This window comes from Heteronotia binoei, chromosome 6 (genome assembly GCF_032191835.1).
Source record: "Heteronotia binoei isolate CCM8104 ecotype False Entrance Well chromosome 6, APGP_CSIRO_Hbin_v1, whole genome shotgun sequence".
NCBI lineage: Eukaryota > Metazoa > Chordata > Lepidosauria > Squamata > Gekkonidae > Heteronotia > Heteronotia binoei.
The window spans coordinates 67,625,182-67,646,459 of record NC_083228.1 but is presented as its reverse complement, the minus strand read 5'-3'; the positions used below and the strand labels follow the sequence as shown (position 1 = coordinate 67,646,459).

At 41.2% G+C, this 21,278-nt stretch overlaps 1 protein-coding gene across 2 annotated transcripts in view; it reads left to right on the top strand.

Annotated features, from left to right (window-relative positions):
• MXI1 (MAX interactor 1, dimerization protein) overlaps positions 1 to 21,278 on the top strand; it is a 76,293-nt gene that overhangs the window by 34,509 nt on the left and 20,506 nt on the right. For both annotated transcript variants that reach the window (XM_060241692.1, XM_060241694.1), the window contains exon 3: positions 4,907 to 4,936. In XM_060241692.1, coding sequence (XP_060097675.1) covers positions 4,907 to 4,936 — 30 coding nt within the window. The remainder of the gene's footprint in view (positions 1 to 4,906; positions 4,937 to 21,278) is intronic.

Here is a 21,278-nt window from a genome sequence, read left to right as displayed (position 1 = left end):
TCTCTGCTTTCTTGTGGGGTGGTCTGGGAAAGTTCATACCATTTTATTTTATGCCAATATGGTTATAAATCACAGAATAAATTTGCCAGCTCCATGAAAAGATGGTGACCCTTCTCACTTGTGGTGTTTGATGGAAGGGGGTTAAGTAATAAACTCTCCTGTGTGTGAGAAATAGGGAGAACCTGCTGTTTTAATTTTGTTCCCAGCGGTGGGCCAAACTTTGTTCTTTCAGCGCCAACCTTGATGACTGCCTTGATTATAACACAGAAATTTAATCTGTAGCATATCTTTGGGTTAATGAAGTTGCCAGGAAAGGGGATGGGTTGGCAGTTCCTGCAGCATACAGTAAATAAACCTGATGATGATGATGATGCTCTGGTGAGATGTACATACGGATAGCTCCAAGATCTTAAATGCGTAAGTTCACAACACTATGATATTTTATTGTATTCTTTAAATACTGCTGTTTGACATGCAGCTTAAGGCATTTCATTTTGTTTTCTCAGGGACATAGGCAAGATTATAGGTTTTTTCTTTAATTTTATTCAGTAGTGAAAATGTAGTATTTTATAGTGCACTGCCTGAAGATTAGCATGCATTAAATGTCATTTGTAAATGCATTTCTCTATTTATAACAGCTTCTCTCCAAACACATATTCAAATGCTGTGTCTAACATCCTGACAACCAAAGAGTGTTGTGGGGCCAACCCAAGAAGTGGATTTGGATGTAGCTGTGAGATACCAGTGAATTCAGGCAGACATTTTAGGCATCTGTCAACAGTATGTCAAAATGGTGGAGCAGAATTCCCTGTTCCCTTAAGTCTGAAGAGATGGTTCTGTTGTTTTCTGCTCTTATTCCCAATATGCCATTATCTTATTATATGTTATGACCACCAAAGACCATGTTCTTAAGTATGATTTATCCTTAATAGAATATACATAGATTAGTACAATTTTTTTTAAATGACTAAGGTACATTGCTGCTTTGTTTATGCTTATATGCTTTACTCAGGGTTTTGTAATAATTTGCACAATGGGAGGACAGCCCAGTGTCTCTCCACCAGCATGTAGGAAACTGCCTACAACAACTCAGTCCTAAGACTTGGATACCAGTGCATTGCTAGTGTACTGCCAGTGCAGTTAATCAGTATCCTATGCTCTCTCTGCAGAGAAAAGAAGTTGCAAAACAGACCAAACACATAAAACACTGAAAACATAGCAACAGCACTGGAGTCCATAACAACATCACACAAGCCTACCACTCACAAAATTGCATGTGACAGTGTCCCCACATCAGTCATATACGGAAGCAGCAGAATTAGTTATGCCAGGGCGTTTTTTTGTAGAAAAAAACCCAGTAGGAACTCATTTGCATATTAGGCCATACCCTCTTACATCATTACTGTTTCACACAGGGCTTTTTTGTAGAAAAAGTCCAGCAGAAACTCATTTGTATATTAGGCCACACCCCCTGACACCAAGAAGAAGAAGAAGACGACCGTAGATTTATACCCCGCCCTTCTCTCTGAATCAGAGTCTCAGAGCTGCTTACTATCTCCTTTATCTTCTTCCCCCACAACAATAGGGCTGCCAAGTTCCTGGACTGGGCGGATCCTCCCCTAATGTCGCCGACACGATAACGTCACTTGCAGTGACATCATCGTACCAGTGACATCATGTACCGGCTGCTCTAGGAGCTTCTATGGTTCTCCCGGACGCTCTAGCAATTTGGGAGGGGATTTGGCCACCCTATACAACAAACACCCTGTGAGGTAGGTGGGGCTGAGAGAACTTTTACAGCAGCTGCCCTTTCAAGGACAACTTTTGCGAGAGCTATGGCTGACCCAAGGATGTTTCAGCAGCTGCTAGTGGAGGAGTGGGGAATCAAACTTGGTTCTCCCAGATAAGAATCTGCACACTTAACCACTACACCAAGCCAGCTGAAACTGCCTTCCTGTGTGTTCCTGCTCAGAAAAAGTCCTGAGTTATGCTTACCACGTCAGCCATATATGGAAGCATCACAACCAGCCATACTTATACTTTGTCACCCTGACCTCACACACATGTAGAATATGACAAGTGGTGCATCAAATGCAGTACAGCACCCTCTAAGAAAGGCTATGTCATGTCCAGTAGGGCTAAGCCCAGGGCTTTTTTTGTAGCAGGAACTCCTTTGCATATTAGGCCACACACCCCTGATGTAGCCAGTCCTCCAAGAGCTTACAGAGCTCTTAGTACAGGGTCTACTGTAAGCTCCAGGAGGACTGGCTACATCAGGGGAGTGTGGCCTAAGTTCCTGCTACAAAAAAAGCCCTGACTAAGCCTCAAGAGGGGTATGGCATGCCCACTAACTGACCGCCCACACTTGTGGCAGTACCTCAGATGGATGTTTGAATACCTTCCCGTAAACAGATATCTGTTTGACAGATGTACACACATAGAAGGAAGCATGGCCAGTCCAGCTGTATCTCACAAGTGGCTTGCTTAGCAGAGGAAGTCCTCTTGGAAAGCCAACTTGTCCCCAAGGCAAGAGTTCAGATCTCAGGGATGGTGCTGGGAATGCTGCTCAAAGATCTCCCCCCCCCCCCCCGCCAAAGTTAGGGGGGAATAGAGACACTGGAACAGCAACAACAATCACAGCTGTCATCTTTCCAGTAGTTCATTGGGGGAAAGTACTTGTGGGAAATGGAACTGTGGGTTTGAGTTCAACCATGGGGGTAGCTGGGAATAATACAACAGCAAAAAGAGAAGGAAGAGACAGGACTAGAGCCAATACTTGACACATTGCAGACCATTCCTCTAGACCCACAAAACAAGTTGCCACACAGAGAAATGTAGAGTAGCGTGAATTCTGTATTGATCATGGTTTCAAAAAGAAATAGCAGGGCTGGAAATACTGCAGAGAAAGCTGTATTGCTGTGGAATAGTACATGTTTACAGCAGTGAAGGCTAGAAGCTGGCATACCCCTAGCAAGCAGCTAGATGGATACTGTCCATTGCAGCTGTTGGCTGTGCTGTAGGCTCAGCAAGTGGCTACCACTGCACTGGGAATGGGGTCCTTCTGGACTACCACTGCTGTTTGAGGACTTTCCTCAAGGAGCCAGTAGAAACTCAAGGACATTAATATGTGGAGTTCATCCATAGCAACAAGCAGCATGTGGGCTCAGAGACTCTGTTCATGATGCGACCTATGGGTTTGAGAGACTTTGTTATTGACATACAAATTCTGCCTCAGTGATCTCCATGTTCTACTTGCTCAACACCACATTTACCTCACAGCTGTGAACCCAAAGCCTGTACACTAGTTGCCCTGAGAAGATCTTGTACCTGAGGCAGAAGCTTGCAGTGTAAACCGACCTGGTCCCCTAAAATCATAAGAGCCTGAGTGGGGTCCCCTGAGTTGGTAGAAAAGTCACAGTGGGAGTGGCTGATAACTTTCCTCAAAATGTGGTTGCACTTCCTGTCTTCCACACTTCCCTGTAGGGTTACACCAGCAAGTTACCGTAGCAATAGTCTACCAGAATATCTGTAGGGAGTGGCATTTCCAGTGCTTTCATGCTTACCCTTTGTCCCTTGTGTGGGAAACTGCTACCTACTATTGAAGCAGGAAGGGGGAGCCAATATACAGATTTGCACAGTTAATGTCTGGAGTAGGGGATCTCTACTCCTTACCTGAATGGGAGGCTTTAGTCCTTGCATTCCCCATTGGAGGTTTCTGAGGAAGAATAAGTGTTCTGAACAGAGTAGTCTTGGCGATATGCTGTAAAGACTGGTTGTTCTCAAGTATTTCTTGTTGTGCAAAGTGCCCTTTTGAGTCCCCATCACCAAAGTTATTCCATGTGTGTTCCAGGTATGCACAACAGGAGGGCATAGAAATGTAGCCCCATACTGAGCACTCTTGTTTGAGATCTGGGTGTCTGGCTGGGTTTTATGTAATACATAGGAGAACTATGACTTTGCTAGTATCCTGAGCAGATTTAGTCTGTGAGGCAGGTGACTGTCTTTTACTCTAACTTGGTCAGTGCATACAGGGAAGTTTCTTAGCACATGTTCACCACTTCCTCCAGCGCTATCATTTGAGAAAATTTTGATCAATGATTTCCTTTGTAGTTTGGAATAGATCTTACTTTAGTTCTACGGTCATTAGGATGCTCTGCAGAATCTTTTGTATAGGTGATAGATGATTTTGGTTGAGCATCAGGAAGCTTAATGTCTTTTCACAGCAGCACTGATCTTTTATTATTTAAAAAGCTGTTATTTTAAAGTAATCTAATGTGAGAGAAACGTACTGGGCTCAGATTCTTCCAAATACTAAGACGTGTTGGTTAGTGTTGGCATTTTAGATCATAAAGTTTGGGAAGATCTTGCTTTCCTTGCTATTATGCTATCAATGAATAACACTAGTAAAATAAAACTGTACAATGTCATTAAATGTTAATGCCTTTGGAAATTTTCAAATCTCTGTAAATAATTAAAAGTTCAGTGAACTGACCTGTTTAGGATCAATTATCCTGAATTTTAAACATTTTAAATTATATCTAATTTCTAATGTGGTTCAAATTAAAGAGCCCCTAGATAATCTGAAGTTTTTCCATCTTTGGAGTATGACAGATTTAAGAGTGGACTGAGCAAGTGTTTATAGCTGGAACAAAACTCCAAAACTTGAGCTTTGTTGATGGTAAGAACTAGCTTTTTAGGTGTTAAACAAGTAACCAAGATCAGGGCCTTTAGGTGGAAGGTCAGTGTCTATAGGTCTTTATACGTAATATTTAGTTCTATGTAGTGGAATGTGCAGCTGTGATCCATTGTAACTAGAAAAGAAAAATAGCTCATGGATTTTTGGCATGGACTCTCATGTGATAGGACTGCAGATGGCTAATCTATTTTTTCCTGATTTATTTTCTAGGTCTACGCACAATGAGCTAGAGAAGAACCGGTAAGTCATTAAGAAAGTGAATTTCAAAAAATACAACATTGATTAGTATAACATGTTTTTTAAATGTTAAAACTCTGAAGTAGTTCTTTGATTTGCTGTGGGGGTTTGGAAATGCCACGTTGCACCAGGTGAGTGTTTTGGGGGTTTTGTTTTGCTTTCTTGTTACTTTCCATGAAAAGATCTAGGGGGAAAAAAGGGCCTCTCCCACCCTCTCTGAAATGCAAAGAAGTGACCCATTTTTGCAGCTAATCTGTATGCAGAGGAAATACTGTTTCTCTTCTTCTTGCAAACTGAAATCTGATTGGGTCAATGTCCATACATGAGGTTGCTAGGGTATCAGATTTCTCAGGCACTGGTACATGTTAACGAAAGAGCTGAGGTTTTGTGTGTCTTTTCCCTCCCCCTCATTTCTCTGGCTATCAAGACTGTAATAATCCACACTGCATTACCGGGAAATGGCATTGTCCAGTGGTTCAGAAAGCTGGCTAACCATTGCTCCTGGGGAGTTCTTGTAACCTGCTTTAGGACACAGCCTGTTTATCCTTGAGCCCACGTTTTAGCAAGCAGTGCAGTTTTGTTGCTTGGATAGTTCTTCTCTGACTTTCATCTCCTTTGTAACAGGAGTTAGAGTAATATAAATACTACAGAAACAACAGAGAGTTTGTTCACACGGAGATCGGGTTATCACATTGCTTCCAGGATGCTATTGCTGCTCCAGGGTTTCCTATTTATACATTTATTTTCAGGATGGCACAGCAGGAAAGTGGGTTGAAAATATAGTCTTAGGCTTGCTGATGTAGTGCTGTGGAAGGAGAAAAATATTCAGAACAGAAACACTTCAGGCCCACTTCAGCCAAGGATTCTAGTTAAAGGAAGGACCAGTAAAAGTTCCATATGTCTATGAAGTTCCACAGTTTGGGTGCACAGTTATCCCTTCCTTGCAATGCCTATAGTTTGGTTTTCCTTTCGTTTGGCATCCTGGTTTATCCCTTGACGTGGTCATGCTGTTTGCTTATTTCCTGTTTACATGTGCTTGTTTCCTTCAGGATTAGGGGGCTGGGTTGTTCTGGGTCCAGTTTATGCTTGCAACAAAATTTATGCTAGATATACACTGAGACACCAATGATTTGCATCTGAGACACCAGTGATTTTTGGGGGTGGGGACTGTGGAGTTAGAGGATTTTGGAGAGAATTGGGAAAGAAGATCTGACATGCAGAGTTTAGCTACAAAGTAAAGAATAGAATGGCATTCTGGATGTTCAGAGACAAGCTCCTTTTCGAAAGTTAACCTTTCCCTTGAAAACTCTACAGAGGCTTAAAAGCATAGATATAGAGCATAGTATAAACCAAGTTACTACATATTATGTATTGGTTTTCTGACTGTCAGAATGGAGTAGAGGCAGAAATGCACTAGATGTTTACAGTGTGGTAAAGCCAGTATGTGCAGTAGCAGTTAACTCAATGGACAGCTGCACCATGACCCTTGTAGTCCTGCTGCGTAGTATGGGGCAGCATACTATGGAGAGCAGCTTCTTTCCTAGCCCATCCAGAAAGTAACTAAAATTAGCACTCCACAATTCAGGTATTGCACAATTGTTGAGATAAATGCTTCTGTGGCTCCCTCTCTCCCCACCCTTTTTGGCTTCATTTTGCACAACTAAGTCCCCAGTGCGTTTCTTTATTATCTGCTGTTTTATGTATCGACACAGCTGAGCTTTGTAAACTTTTCAGTTAGTTTTTCTTTGTTAGCTTTTTCTCCCCACTCTGCACCCCCCCCCCATGGGTCACACACAAAAGTCCAGAATAGCATGGGAGTGGCTTCTCTGAGTAGCTGTCTTGCTGCTGGTGATGCTGTGTGGATATTGCAGCCATGTGGGCAAGACAGGACTTGTGTGTCTTTCTTACCTGAATTGCTGCTTCCCAGTGAGAGCTGATAGGTAGAAAGGAATCTAGCACAGCTATGACTTTTTTGCCTTCCCTCAAAGGATTTCCCTTTATCTTCTTTGTGGCTGACCAGCCCCTTTTTCCTTCTTTGTTTTTGTCTAGCTGTCTAACCCAGTTGTATATTGCTAAGAACTGATCCAGCCTAGGGAACTAAAAAGAGAGACTAAAATCTTTCCTATGTCTTGGCTTGATAATGCCCCATGAGAGGCTGATGGTAGCTCAAAAATGACAAATGGTTTTATTTAACTTTGAGCAGCAATGGTCATTTAAGAATCCAATACAGGACTTATGAGGTAAACAGGTAACAGGAATGGGGTAGCTTTGTATCAAAATAGATAGTTTGTCATAAACAAGTGACTGTTTCTGTTATTCAGTCAGGTCTGTAAAACTTGAGAGGAATTTCTTGACCGTTTCTGCATACATAAACAAGCATAAACTTCTTGGTATCACAGGCACTGAAGTTGGTGAAGGCAGGAAAATTCGTGAAGTTCCAGTCTCTCTTCTTAATCACTAAATAGGATCAACCCCCTTCTCTCGGACTCCCTCAGACTGGGTAGGGACCATCCCCTTTTCTAGGAGCTGTTTTCCTCAGGCTTGAATGGGGATACTTCTTTGATCTTCTCAATCTCTTAGCCTTCCAGTCCACTATCAGTTCTTAACTCTCAGCTGCCACTCCTAACTGACTCTCTCAACTGAAGAATTCCATTTGAATCTCCTGCCAACTTAAGGTTCTCAGACTAGATTATGGCATTAACCATTTAAAGGTAAAGGCAGTCCCCTGTGCAAGCACCAGTCGTTTCCGACTCTGGGGTGACGTTGCTTTCACAACTTTTTCACAGCAGACTTTTTACGCGATGGTTTGCCATTGCCTTCCCCAGTCATCTACACTTTACCCCCAGCAAGCTGGGTACTCATTTTACTGACCTCGGAAGGATGGAAGGCTGAGTCAATCTCGAGCCGGCTACCTGAACCCAGCTTCCACTAGGATCGAACTCAAGTCGTGAGCAGAGCTTAGGACTGCAGTACTGCAGCTTTACCACTCTGCGCCATGGTGGGGCTCATTAACCATTTACCCTCCATCATAAGAGGTTTAAATATTTATTCCCCAGTGACACATGATCACTCCATTGGGAAACTATATGTGTTTGAGGGGGCTTACATAGAACTTCATTCTTGGATTTCAGCTTTCAAACATTCTAAACCTGAGATCTGTTGCACAGAGTTAGGTGGGAATGGGTGTAAAGCAGAATACCTTACTGTTCTGTGATCTCCTCATATTACTGTCTCTGAGCAATGTCGGTCCACTACTTCACCCCCTTTCCAAAGTGTTGGCCATTGAAGAAGCTGGGAGAATTCACTGTTGGTTCCAGCAAATATATAATTGAATCAAAGTTTAGACTAGAGCTGATTTATTTCTTGGGTGAAGCATAACTGTCCTGGTCTGAAGGAGTTTTCTGCTTGTTTGTGGAACAAACAAGGTAACAATTGTCAAGGTAACAGATGAGGTGCTGGAAAAATGGTCATTGGTTCAACATCTAAAGTTGGCAATGGCAACCTACAAAGTCAACACTAGTGGACAATAGGAAAAAGAGTGGCAGGGTTTTGTTTGGCAGGTATTGTTTGCTTTTTGTCTGACCCTTCTCCCCATAGGGTTAAATGTAAAAAAAAAAAATTCTTGAAAACACAGTAGCTTTGTACAGTATCCCCGATCCTTCATGTTTCCCAGCTAAGGGGGAAATGCTGTTCAAACAAATTACAAAGATGATCCGACTCTAGTGGTAATAAGAGAAAGAAATGCTATTTACAAAAATTGAAGCACATCTTACATGGCATATTGATGTATTTATTGTGAACAGATTATCTTTAAAAAGGTTAACTTTCTACAGCTCCAGGCCCATGTAAGAGGAAAAAAAAGGAGAGGTTCTGTATAAGATAATACAGAAGGCAAGCAATGGCCAAAGAGAATCAAGTCTAACTGAGAAGAGAGTTGGGGCCAATTGCCAACTATACCTGAGAGTGAGAATTCTCCTGACCATGTATCTCCCATATTCTCTTTTGCATGCAGAGTTACACTATCCAACACTCCCTACCCCTTTCTACCAATATAATTTCCTGGATGCGCTTCGGGCATGGTTCACAGCAGAAACGGCTAAAACTGTCTACAGAGAACCACACTTTTTTTTTATTCTCCAGGACTAAATGATTTCTGGACTCCAAAGCAAACACCAGAATTACTTCACCTTCAGATTTTCATTGCTCTCTATCTGTAGCATCTTTAAGTCTGCAATTGTTTCTGGACTTAACTGTGGCAAGATAAAATCACTGAATCTAATGGTCTTGTTGCAGGCAGTTGTTCATTCCCACCCTTTATATTTTATTTTTGAATCCCATTGTTATCTCCATTATTGACATACTCCTGTAATTTTTAAAATTGTCCCTGACTCAATTTTTGCCCCCTTTGCCTCCAAGGAGTGGCCTGTGTGATGCACTAAATCTTATTTTAACCCATTCAGGTCAGACAGGCATGGCTTTGAAAAATGTACACCCCAGAGATCAGGTAAAAAGAGCTTGGAGCAGTTGCAGCATAATTTCCCCAATATCCAAGGTATTTGAAATATATGTAGGATTTCTAACATAGCCCCAGCTCTTTCCGTGGTTTGCTCCAACTAAAGTAGCATTATGTCTGAAGTTAACGAGGGTAAGTGTTAACCAGAATTCACAAGCCAGGTTCAGATCCTGACTTTTGCTCTGTCAGCTTGGTTTCAGGCTTGATTGTTGTGTCCTCCTTTTTCTGACTGAGTGTGTTTTAGAGAGGGGCACCTAATAGGGGCCGTGTAGAATAGAATGCTTTTATTTTCCTTCTTGTGGCTTTTCTGTCACTGGCATCTGGCAGGTCACTAGTGGATAGTTTGTAGTTTCCACATCCTTATTTAAGTCCTCATCCTCTTCCTCATCTTGGAGCTCAGCAAAGCTGGACATTTTCAGTTTGTACATGTTCATTTCAATAAGTAGACTCTGGGAGATAGTTGGTTATTGGCCCCTACGGGGAAGTCTCTAGTTTTGTCCTAAAATTATTCTTCTTTTAAATCTTGGCACAAGTCTATAAGACTCCTTTCAAGTGTTTTTATAAAGCCTTGCACAAGTGAAAATTTGGAAGCAGGATGGATACACATTTTTAAATGTGTGGGGTTTTTTTGTGGACCCCAGTTTATTTTGAAATATGTGTAATTAATCCACAGTAGAGCAGGATATAAAACATTGTTTGCCATGGAAAACATGTGCCTGCAATGTCTCAGTGATCCTCAGTATCCTGACTGAACATGCTGCACATTTTCATTCCTGTTGAGTCTTAAAGACCCTCCAAAAGTGGGTTTGTTATTGATTAAAAAGTCTTGCATATCCACTGAATGATGCAGTGAGTTCATGGGAACTTCTTTTCTGTGTGTTTGTCCTGCAATGCTGCAGTAATGTTCAAAGGCCTGCAGCTAGATGGATGGGCCAGTCACAAGGTCATCTTACCACAAAATCATTGACAAACTGGGATCAGGGGCAGCTGTTTCTTGATAAGGCCGTGTGTGATTGGCTATGTCTGTGGTTTCAAGCCTCATTATAGGAGCTACTTATTCTAAACAGTATACTTAAATTGGTTACACATATGTGTCTTAATTGATTTTATTCCACATAAAATTATATGTGAATAAGAAGCAGTTATGGAGTGGGCCAAAAAGGTATTCTCTAGGTTATATATAAGTGTATCACTGCAGTTACTGTCTTGGAAGAGACATTCTTTCCTATGTCAGAGCAGAAGAGTGCCTCATCTTAGATGGCATTCTATCATCCTTAATTTTTATAAGCCCTTGGAAAATTTTCTGTGTGAACTATCTGGGACAATTTTTGTAATCAGATAAGTGATTTTAATTTTTGTTTAGTCAGTCCATCAGATTTTACAGTCCTAGAAATACAGCCCCTGGAAAACGGAATATTTCACCATAGTTTCCTGTGAGTATTATGGTATCTGAATAGGACATGGTTTCCTGTCCTGAAAAACACAAAAAGCTCTACATCTTACAACAGCACCACAGATAATATTAGAATTTCAATAGTCACTCTGTATACAAAAGAACCTCCTTAGGAAAGCTCCTCCATTAGCTTATCTGAAGAGACGCCATCAAAGACAGAGATCCTGTGCGTAGGTTATAGGGAGCTGAGATCAGAGATCAGGCTCCCATCCTTTGATGTGGCTCCATTGAAGCCCACATCAAGGGTGAAAAGCTTGGATGCCTCCCTGACTAGATCAACCTTTTTCCATCTGTCAGATGGTTGGTCCCGTATCTCGCCCCCCACAACCTGGCCACAGTGATCAATGTGATGGTCCCTTCCAGGCTAGATTATTGTAACTCTCTCTATGTGGAGCTGCCCTTAATCCTCCTCTGGAAACTCCAGCTGGTGCAGAACGCTGCTACACGGATGTTGATATCATCGCCTATACTGGCACGGATCCATCATGTGCTGCGTGAACTGTCTAGCTACCCATTGAGTACCGGATCTGGTTCAAGGTGTTGATAGTTATATTTAAAGCCTTATAAGGCCAGGGGCCAGCACACCTATGGAACCACCTCTCCCTGTATGAGCCCTGTAGGTTTTTATGATCAGCAACCCAACAACTTCTAGTGATAACCGGATCCAGAGACATCCATCTGGTCTTGACGAGAGCTAGGGCCTTTTCGACCCTGGCCCCTGCCTTGTGGAATGAGCTACCCTTAGAGATCCGGGCCCTGCAGGATCTGCTTCAATTCTGCAGGGCCTGTAAAACAGAGCTCTTTAGCCAGGCTTTCAGCTGAGGCAGTGGAAGTCACTTGTTACCAGCATCCCCCCTTCATTCCATCCCAGTGCTATAAGACCTACTGGACCTGGACAATAGGCCATGTCTGTGAGGCAGAATTTGCCATTTTAGTACCTATTGTTACTCTGTAATTTTAGATTTTATATATTTTAAATTGGTTTTTTTTACTGTTGATTGTTTTTATGATGTAACCCACCCTAAGCCTGTTCTATGGGAAGGGCGGGCTAAAAATTGAATAAAATAAAATAATAAATAAAATAAATTTTCACAGCCTGGGAAACTCCTACAAGATAATGACTTGGCCCTACCCTCACCTTCCTGAGTTGATATAAATTACCTGCCTATCATCTTCGTCTCACTTTGACCCAGAGATAACTCTAGTTTTCTGGATTATACCCCTGACGATGCAAGTCACAGTTGCTGGTGAATTGTCAGGTCTCACAATGGCAAGACCACGGTCATACGGCCCGGAAAATCTACAACTACTAATAATCAACTCCTGATACATTTCTTCATTCTGTGGCCCTGCTATCTTTCAGTGGTGCACACATTCTTTCTCACTCTTCTGCAATACCCTAGTCTACTAAAAATATTTTTACATGTTATTCAGTTGAATGATTTATGCACTTCAAGTATATGTATTCTTATTTATTTATACTGTATGTTGTTGTTCAGTCGCACAGTCGAGTCCGACTCTTTGTGACCCCATGGACAAAGTCACGCCATGCCCTCCTGTCTTCCACCATCCTCCGAAGTCTGCTCAAATTATAATGTATACTAATATACAAATAGCAGGCTTTTAAAATGGTAGAATCTGATTTTAGGCTTTTGCTATGAAGAAGCTTTTGTCTCATTTATTAATTGCTACTCCTTGTTGTCTGTCTGTGTGCAACTTTTAACCTCCTCAGAGGGGATGTAGTTCTGTGATGAAAGTACACATGACATGAGTAGTCATGCCGTCGTTTCCTTGCTTTCATTTAAAAGTGCCAGTTTTGATAGTCATGCATATAGTGTTATTTGGGGCTTTTTTTGAGTAGGAACGTAGTTCTGGCCGGCTTGGTGTCAGGGGTGTGTGGCCTAATATGCAAATGAGATCCTGCCAGGCTTTTTCTATCAAAAAAGTCCTGCATGAAAAAATGGTGATGTCAGGGGGTGTGGCCTAATAGGCAAATGAGATCCTGCTGGGCTTTTTCTACAAAGCCCCGATGTTATCATTTATCAGTTGGAAAAGCTAGACCCACCTGAGTCACAGGGGAAGGCCTGCTTTGTTTTTAAGTTGAGTCATCATCAGCACAGTTGACAGAGCTGGAATGGATCTGGGTTCAAATTCTATTTCAGTCATTTGCATATGACTTTGAGGACAGTCTGTTTTATAGCATTAACAGTGCAGTCATATACAGAGTTACTCTAGCCTGAGCCCACTGATTTCAGTGGACCAAGTTGAAGTTAACTTTGCAATGGTATTGCACTGTTAGTCCCCTAGTGCTAAAATGTCATTTATCTGGCTTGCTACCCTTGGGAGGAGACAGAACTTGATGGTGTTTTTGTAGTATTTGCCTTGTTTACAAATGTATGGATACTGCACAGATGGAGGCAAAGAGGTACTCCTACAGGCAGCAGATGTATTTTCCCATATCAGATCCCCAGCGAGAGAAATGCTGCACCCTTCTCTCTCCCCCTCTCCCTGCCAGCATATAGACTGTGCTTTCTTTTCATATAACGACACACCTGCCTTCTCTCCAAGCCTGAGAAGTCCTTGGACAAAGCTGTTCCTAACAGCTTAAGCCCACTCAGGGGAGAGCTGCAGTTCTTTAAGAAGCATTATTACTATTTTGTCTTGGGCTCTGGTTTTCCCTAACTGACTAAGCCAGGCCCAAATTCCAAGTTTATCACAGTATGTAAAAAGGTCTCTGGCTCATACCATGGAAATCTGGCATCTGTCAGCTGAGTATCCAAATTCTGCAACAACAATAAGTTGTACCAGATCTCTACAACTTTTCTTTAGTTCACACTACAAATATTGCATTTGTTTGTCAGAGAGCTTGAAGTTTTGGTTCAGTAGATCGTACCCAATGGTTTCTTTTATGCCAGCAGAAGAATAGGTTTTCCCCCAGTTCTTTTGTACCACTGCACACCACCCTCATCACACCTATCATTGTACCTGGGAGTTCTTGAACAAGGGGAAGAATTTTGGGGTCACAGCAGGCTGCAAAAGAAGAAGGAAAAATCCATTCTAGGACTGGAGCTTCACTCAAATTTATTGAATATAGCTCACTTTGAAATAGTGGATATAAACTGAAGGGTGGGAGAATCAATTAATTACCCAGACTTTTAGATGATGGCTGCAGGCACTGGCCTACCTGTTAATATTTTAGCAGCAGAAAAACTTTCTGCATCTTGGAGTACTGTTTCTGTTGGTTTAAAATTGAGATTCAGTGGCTTACTTTGCAGAGGCACCTTAAGTTGCACATAGACCTATACATTTGGGAAGCATGTGCTGAAAAGATGATGTAATAAGAGCATTGAGTTTTCCCTTGTAATGGTTCTTGGTGTTCTGACCCATCTAAGGGTCTGCTATCTAGTTCTGCCCCCACATGTATTTATTGTTAGTCAGAATGTCCTACAATAACCTTGTGTTTGTGCATGTGGAAGAGTTGCAGATACTCACTGATAGGTTATGATTTTAAGTGCATGCAAAGGGTATATCCAGTGTACATATTGGCTGCCATGAGTTGCTGCTGTTTTCACCCATGCCTTATGAGTGCCTTACTATCCAGTTGCCCTCCTTGTATAAAGTGGTATCTTTGAGGTTTGGGTCAATTATATCCATGCGTGGGAAACTCTTTATTTCAAAGGGATTCCCAGATATGGTTATAATTGGTCCAAACCACATGGATGCCTGTCTATGCAAGGAGCATAGAAAAACAACCACATGTTGGGATTGTGACAGCAAAAGATATGGAAACTGGCACTTAACTGAAATCAGGGCTGCAGTTCTGCCAATTTCTTTTCCCTGTCCCAAGTAGGACAGTGTAACGCCATGTAAGTGGCAGGAAGAAGTGATATATAGTAATATGACTAGGTCTTGTAAAAAAAAAAAAAGCTGATGAGATGTATGCGCCAACTCAGGAGGAGAGCTCACAAGGGGAAAAAAAGATTTCAAAATGAAACACATTTGTGTGGAAAGTTAGCCTTGTTACCATTTGCCACTTAGCACCCTAGATCGGGGTGTTGAACATTTGTTATGAGGGACGTATCTGACATTAATGGGACTTTGTGGGGCTTGTCCATGCATATCATAAAATGTAATGCCAGGTAGTGAAGATATAAACTTCATAAAGGGCACAGACAAACACAATTAAAGATATTATTATTTTTACTTAAAATACAAATATGCTTAAAGCCCCTGCAATATTTTGTTTTAAATGGAAAGGTGGGGAATAGTGGGATTTGGTAATGCAGTGTTAAAAATAAAACATCAAGAAAAAGCACAAAGAACACAGCAGAGGCTAATAATGTAAAATGCTCTGAGTCTAGGAAAACATGAAATGGTTGGGCATTGCAAGCTTCCCCTTTCCTGGTTCTACTCAGATTGGCAATAACCAGTTTGGTGTAGTGGTTAAGTGTGCGAACTCTTATCTGGGAGAACCAGGTTTGATTCCCCACTCCTCCACTTGCACCTGCTGGAATGGCCTTGGGTTAGCCATAGCTCTGGCAGAGGTTGTCCTTGAAAGGGCAGCTGCTGTGAGAGCCCTCTCAGCCCCACCCACCTCACAGGGTGTCTGTTGTGGGGGAGAAGATATGGGAAATTGTAAGCCACTTTGAGTCTGATTCAGAGAGAAGGGCGGGGTATAAATCTGCAATTCTTCTTCTTTTTCTGGGTCTGTAGTGTAGCTGTTTTGAGCAGCTTTGTCTTCATGGGAGTAATACTAAATAAATGGAGGGGAATCAGTAGAAATTATCTCACCCCAGTCCACAACCACCACAGTTGGAAACTCATGGTAGGATACAATCCATGATGCTGGAGGGGATGTTATCTGGTATGAAATTTTGACTAGTTGTATTTGCTAGCTGTTTTACACATGTATATTATCTCTTGATGTTGCAGTCATGAGCATGCTTACATGAACTTACCCTCTGGTATATTTGGAGAGATGGATGCTAAATTCCATTCTGTTATTTTTTTTGCGGGGGGGGGGAGCTTTCTTGAGTGGCTTTAAGTACCTTACCTGCCTGCACAGTTTTTCCTGACTCATCCATGGGAACTGATTCTGTAACGTGTGTATCCAAATGACAAAATCCTTGTTGTGATGTGAAGAACCAATGCCATAACAGTGCTTCAAAGAGGCAGAAGCTTTTAATATAAGCTATTTTGGGACATGCTAGAGAAGGAAATGGTGGAAATCAAAACAGTTTTTGAGAATTATTATTTATAAAGGCTCATTAGATCATATCTTTTTTTTTCTGACTGACACAGGATGTGTTCTGATGTTTCATTCAGTATGTTTTAGGGGGCAGGATTTGGTGCGCAGAGGAGCAGGGATACTTCCACCATCTTTGAGATCTCAGGAGCTTTATATAACAATAGCTTAGCTATGGCAGAGTGGGCCATTCTGATGTCTGTTTTGTATGAAACACGGTATATGATACTTAAAATGACATCATAGTACTGACATGATAGTACTTACATAATATTAATGCTACTACTGAAATTTCCAAGAAGGAAATTTTGGTGCGGGTATTAAATCTACAATAGTATTTCTGCAGCCAGTATTTCTTTCACAGTTAGGGTTGCTTCTGGGTCTACTGTCCCTGGTCCCACTCCCCTTACAACAGCCAGACATACAGGATCTTTTCTTACTGCTTGTGGAGAGCATCACTTGGTCAGTTTCATCACCTACACTTGCTGTTACAGACCTCTTTTCTGTACCTTGAATTAGGGTGGCCACACCATACTCAGAAGGTGGTGTATGCATTCATCCAAAAAGCTGTAGGGACTTTCTTATGTGGTGACAATAGTTGTTGTCTCTGTTTGCAACGTCTGGATTTCCAGACATGTTTTCTTAGATGCAAAATTATCTTGTCCGGTTCCATAACATAAAATGTCCTGCACTTGGGCTTGTTGGATGTCATCTGTGCTTGTCCTTCTTTTGACTGGGTTGTTTGTTATGCAGCATCCTGAAATTTTCTTAATCTCTTCCTCATCTTGATTTGTTAACATTTTTTGAATAATCTTAGTTTTCTTTCTGTTGATTTTATAACCTGAAAAAAACTTGTCAATTTGCTCCATTACTTGTTGGAGAGATTTCAGGGAGTTCAAAACTGTCAAGACTACATGGTTAGCATAACTCTTTAATGAGCTTGGCCTTATTTTACCAGTTCCATGTCATGATACAGATATATGTGCAAAATATATTCTACAAAGTGTTAAAATATATTCTACAAAGCGTTGAGTCCAGTGGATTCAAAATTTGTTTTACAGCTGCCCACCTGGTTCTAGCAGAAATAGGTTATCTTTGTAGAGCAAACAAAGGATAGCTATAGAATTTCATGATATTTCAATCAAACTCTGTTACATTAATAAAGGGTATTCTAGTCCCATGTCTAGCCAGCATGGTGTAGTGAGTAAGATTCTGACTCAAAATGGCAAGTAGGGACCACATATATCATCCCACACTTCTTCAGGAATGTGCAGGAGAAAAGTCTAATAACATGAGTTTGTAAATTTCACTATATTTTGTTGTTGTTTTTAAAAAAGTAAAATCTTAGTAAATCATCTGACAAAAACTAATAATTGATTAGGAAGTTCCTCTTCCAGTACAGAAAAGAAATCTAAACAATATCTTATCAAAATATACCATCATCCCTTTAGTATTCTATACAATCTGGAAGTTTACATACGGTCATTCCATACCAAATATTGTTTAGTCAATAATACTTAAATGGGATCCATGTACGTTTTCAAAGTTTTGCAATTAATCTTTTAGTGGCCAAATAACTAAATCAATTGTGCCTTGAGTAGATGGATTTCATACAATGCATTGTTTCCTACATGTATTTTACTACGATACATGAAACATAAAGTATCTTGTACTAGGAGAGTGGTTTTGTATGTAATGTTGTATGTATGGTAACAGTGTAATCCCAAACATAATTATAGCCACTGAAGTTGACAGGCTGGTTAAAATTGCACTGTAAGGATATTTATTTTGTTTTACAGAAGTGTTTATTTTGCATCAGGTTAGTTGCTTTGGAAGCCTAGGCATATCATTTGGGTACTGGTCAAATACTGCCTGAAGCAGATTCTGGTGATTCCCAGTGCAGGCTCTGGGAGTCTTGATGTGTAAAATGGGGAAGAAAAAATTCTTTTGGATTGGCAGGAGCTAGAAAGTATTGTTTTTGCATTCCCATGCATCATGGCTCACTTGCTGAAGTTCTCTGCGATGTGCTGTTTGCTGCATTGTGGCAAATCATGGTCTGACCTTTTACACAAGGAGAGTTGGTCTTTTTTATCCTTTCCAGTTCTATGAACTCCATCTTGTCCCTGCTCACTGAATACAACGGGAAGGGGGTGGAGGTGGAGGAATATATACATGAGCTGTGTTTCCAAGCCCCTAAAATGCTGGTGAACTGGATGTCTCTGGAAAAGCATTTTCTGTGATCAAATCCAAGTTAAAGAAAGGACTGCTAGTGGAGGAGCACTGTGAAGACAGCAGACATTTTTGCCAGGGTCTACAATAATTAGATGATACAAAACACTTATCCTGACTCTCTGGCAAGTGTGACTACAGATGCTCCTTTCCCCAAAGCAAACAACTTTGTTCCCTTGATGCCTGAAGAACTAAGAAAGCAGATCTGAAGAACAGTTTGTCCCTGTAGGATATCTGAGGTAATATGACCCTTTAAGGAAATGTGCAGTGACTGTGTTCTCTAGTTGACCCTTTCTAAATGTTTGTTGGCTAGAAAAATTAGATTATGGTCTTCATGTTTGCTGGATAAAGCACATTTTGGCAAGAGAGGGGCCCCAAAAGTCAAGATTTTGATTTGTTGCCATGTGAAGGAGCTGCCCACACAACAGAACTGCAATAAGAACCTCTGGAATCCTGCACTTCAGTAGGAAGTGTGCATGATGAGAGAATGTTTTTCCAGCAATCTGTGTAAAGGCTTACAACTAAGGGAGAGAGAGAGAAGGGAGGGTTTAGTCTGAAAATAGCATTTGCAAAGGAGCAGGTTCCAAGAAATACATAGCACATTCAGATTTACATAGGTCCTTCTGAGGGAGGGTGTATTATGTGGATATAAACCCTGCAGGTAGTGTTGAGCTAAACAAACTAGATCTCATTCTTCTATGTTTTCTGAAAAACAAGCTACTGTCAGATTATGAATTCACAACCCTATTTTATTCCAGATCCTAAATAGCATAGAAGGTAATACTTTTGGCTAGTGCTTAAGTTTACCAAATTGTGTGTGAGGAAAGGGGGCTTTTATACACTACAGCTGAGTGCATTTGTGAAATAAAACTTTTATCACCACTGTAGTGTGATGATGGGGGAAGCTGCATAAATTCTCTTTTTATATGTTAAGAGGTACCAAAGACCATCTAGTTCAGTCCCCTCTACCAGAAAACAGGATCACCAAGAGTTGACAAAGACTAGAAGGACAACATTCTGGGCCCATGGAACTGAGCAAGTCCTGTGAATTTTTTCATGTGGCATTTGAGTTTGGTCTGGATTATATGAAGAAGAGAACAAAGAGACTCTTTGGCGACTCTTGGCAACCGTGCAAGATGGTACTTTCTTCCTACATGCCACTACTACCCATGGCCTCACAGTGCCAGTGCACCACAGAAGTTTATAATGAGTGAGTCAGACTACTTGCTAGAGGCAGGGCTATTGTTTCTGAGGTAAAACACTTAAAAGGGGTAGCACATGTAAATGTGTAATGTCTCTCTTTAACTTGGAAATAAGTGGCTCAGATGTTTACTGATTATGCCTCAAAGAATGGCCTGCAGCTTTGTGGAAGAAGTAATAACTCACCTACATGACCCTGGATGCATCCAGTGTTCCCTAGTAGTGATTTGTATGAATTAAGTGATACGTTTTTCAGCTCTCATGCTTGTGCAAATGATGGCTGAAAAAAGCTTCTGTATCTAGGCATACCCTGAGTCAAGTGGTACTTTCCCCATGTGGATTGTGTCATCTGGTGTAGATTGCTCTGCACTGAGTACCAAGTGATCCGTTGTCATAAAAAGTAGGGGATGGGAGTCTTTTTTTTTTTGTAACAAAAAAATGAGGATGCAGGAATGGAAGCTAAACCCCAACTACTTCTGTACTTTCAAGAAATCTTGGCACAGAAGATCACTTTTTTCACATGGCCACTAGCATACTATAATCCATTTTGTTTAGTCAAATGTAAAGTTTGGTATGAGGCTATACTGATAAAAATAGCCCCAGAATCCTGTCTCTGTCCCATCAGGCATCCTGATAGCAAGTATTTAGTTCTTCATCATGTTCTGGGGGTAACTGAAGAGGTTCACTGTTGGAGGCTATTAGTTGTTCTGTGCTTGTTCACAAGGCACCATGTTCTATGGCTTGCTCCCAGGAAACACTGCAGTACTATTTCTTCACCCCCAACCTTTTTTCCTTGGGTGTTCTTCCATTCCTTGCAGGACTGGCTCCAAGTCCTTCCATGGCTAAAATTGCAGATAAGTTCCTTTAATGCTTGCTAACTGGTCTGTAGCTGTCCTTGATCTTAGCAAATTCAAGCCTTTTAATTGTGTTAGTTACCTAGAATCTACTAGAAAGAACACTCTGCTCATTAAGAGGGATTTCAGAGGGTTTCATGTTGAGTTTTCCCCCTCAGCTTTTAGGCAATAACTCAGTGTACAAAGACACTGGTTACTGTACTGGTCCAAGAAATTCTGGCTATTGGCCAAGACCTTGATTTGCAAAGGTTCAGCATCAAATTTAATGGGGATGGAGTAGCCTTAGAGGATTTAAAGAACAGTGGTTGCTAATATTTATGATTAGGAACATTTGAAGGTTTAGGGCTGTTTTTAAAATGGAAGAAGAGGAGGAGATTGGATTTATAACCTGCCTTTCACTCAGAGCAGTTTACAATCTTCTTTCTCTTCCTCTCTCCACAACAGACATCTGAGATCTCTTTTGAGAACTACTATTGAGAGAACAGCTCTTTCAAGAACTGTGACTGGCCCAAGGTTACCCAGCAGGTGCAAGTGGAAGAGTGGGGAATCAAACCCAGTTCTCCTAGGTTAGACTCCACACATTGAACCACTCTACTAGTAACCCCTGGTTTGACAGAGACACAAAATACAGAGACACGAAAATTTTCCTATGTCACTTCTATAGTCACTATCATAATTATAAGGACTTAGCCCTTCCTAACCTTGAGAATCAGCTCCACTGTACCAAACTGGCTCTCCAGTTTCCAAAATGGAAAAATAATTGACTTCCAAATTTATGTGCATTTCAGGTTTAGCACTATTTGAAAACATTCTGATAATACAGATAGTGATAGTGAACCCAGAGGTAAATA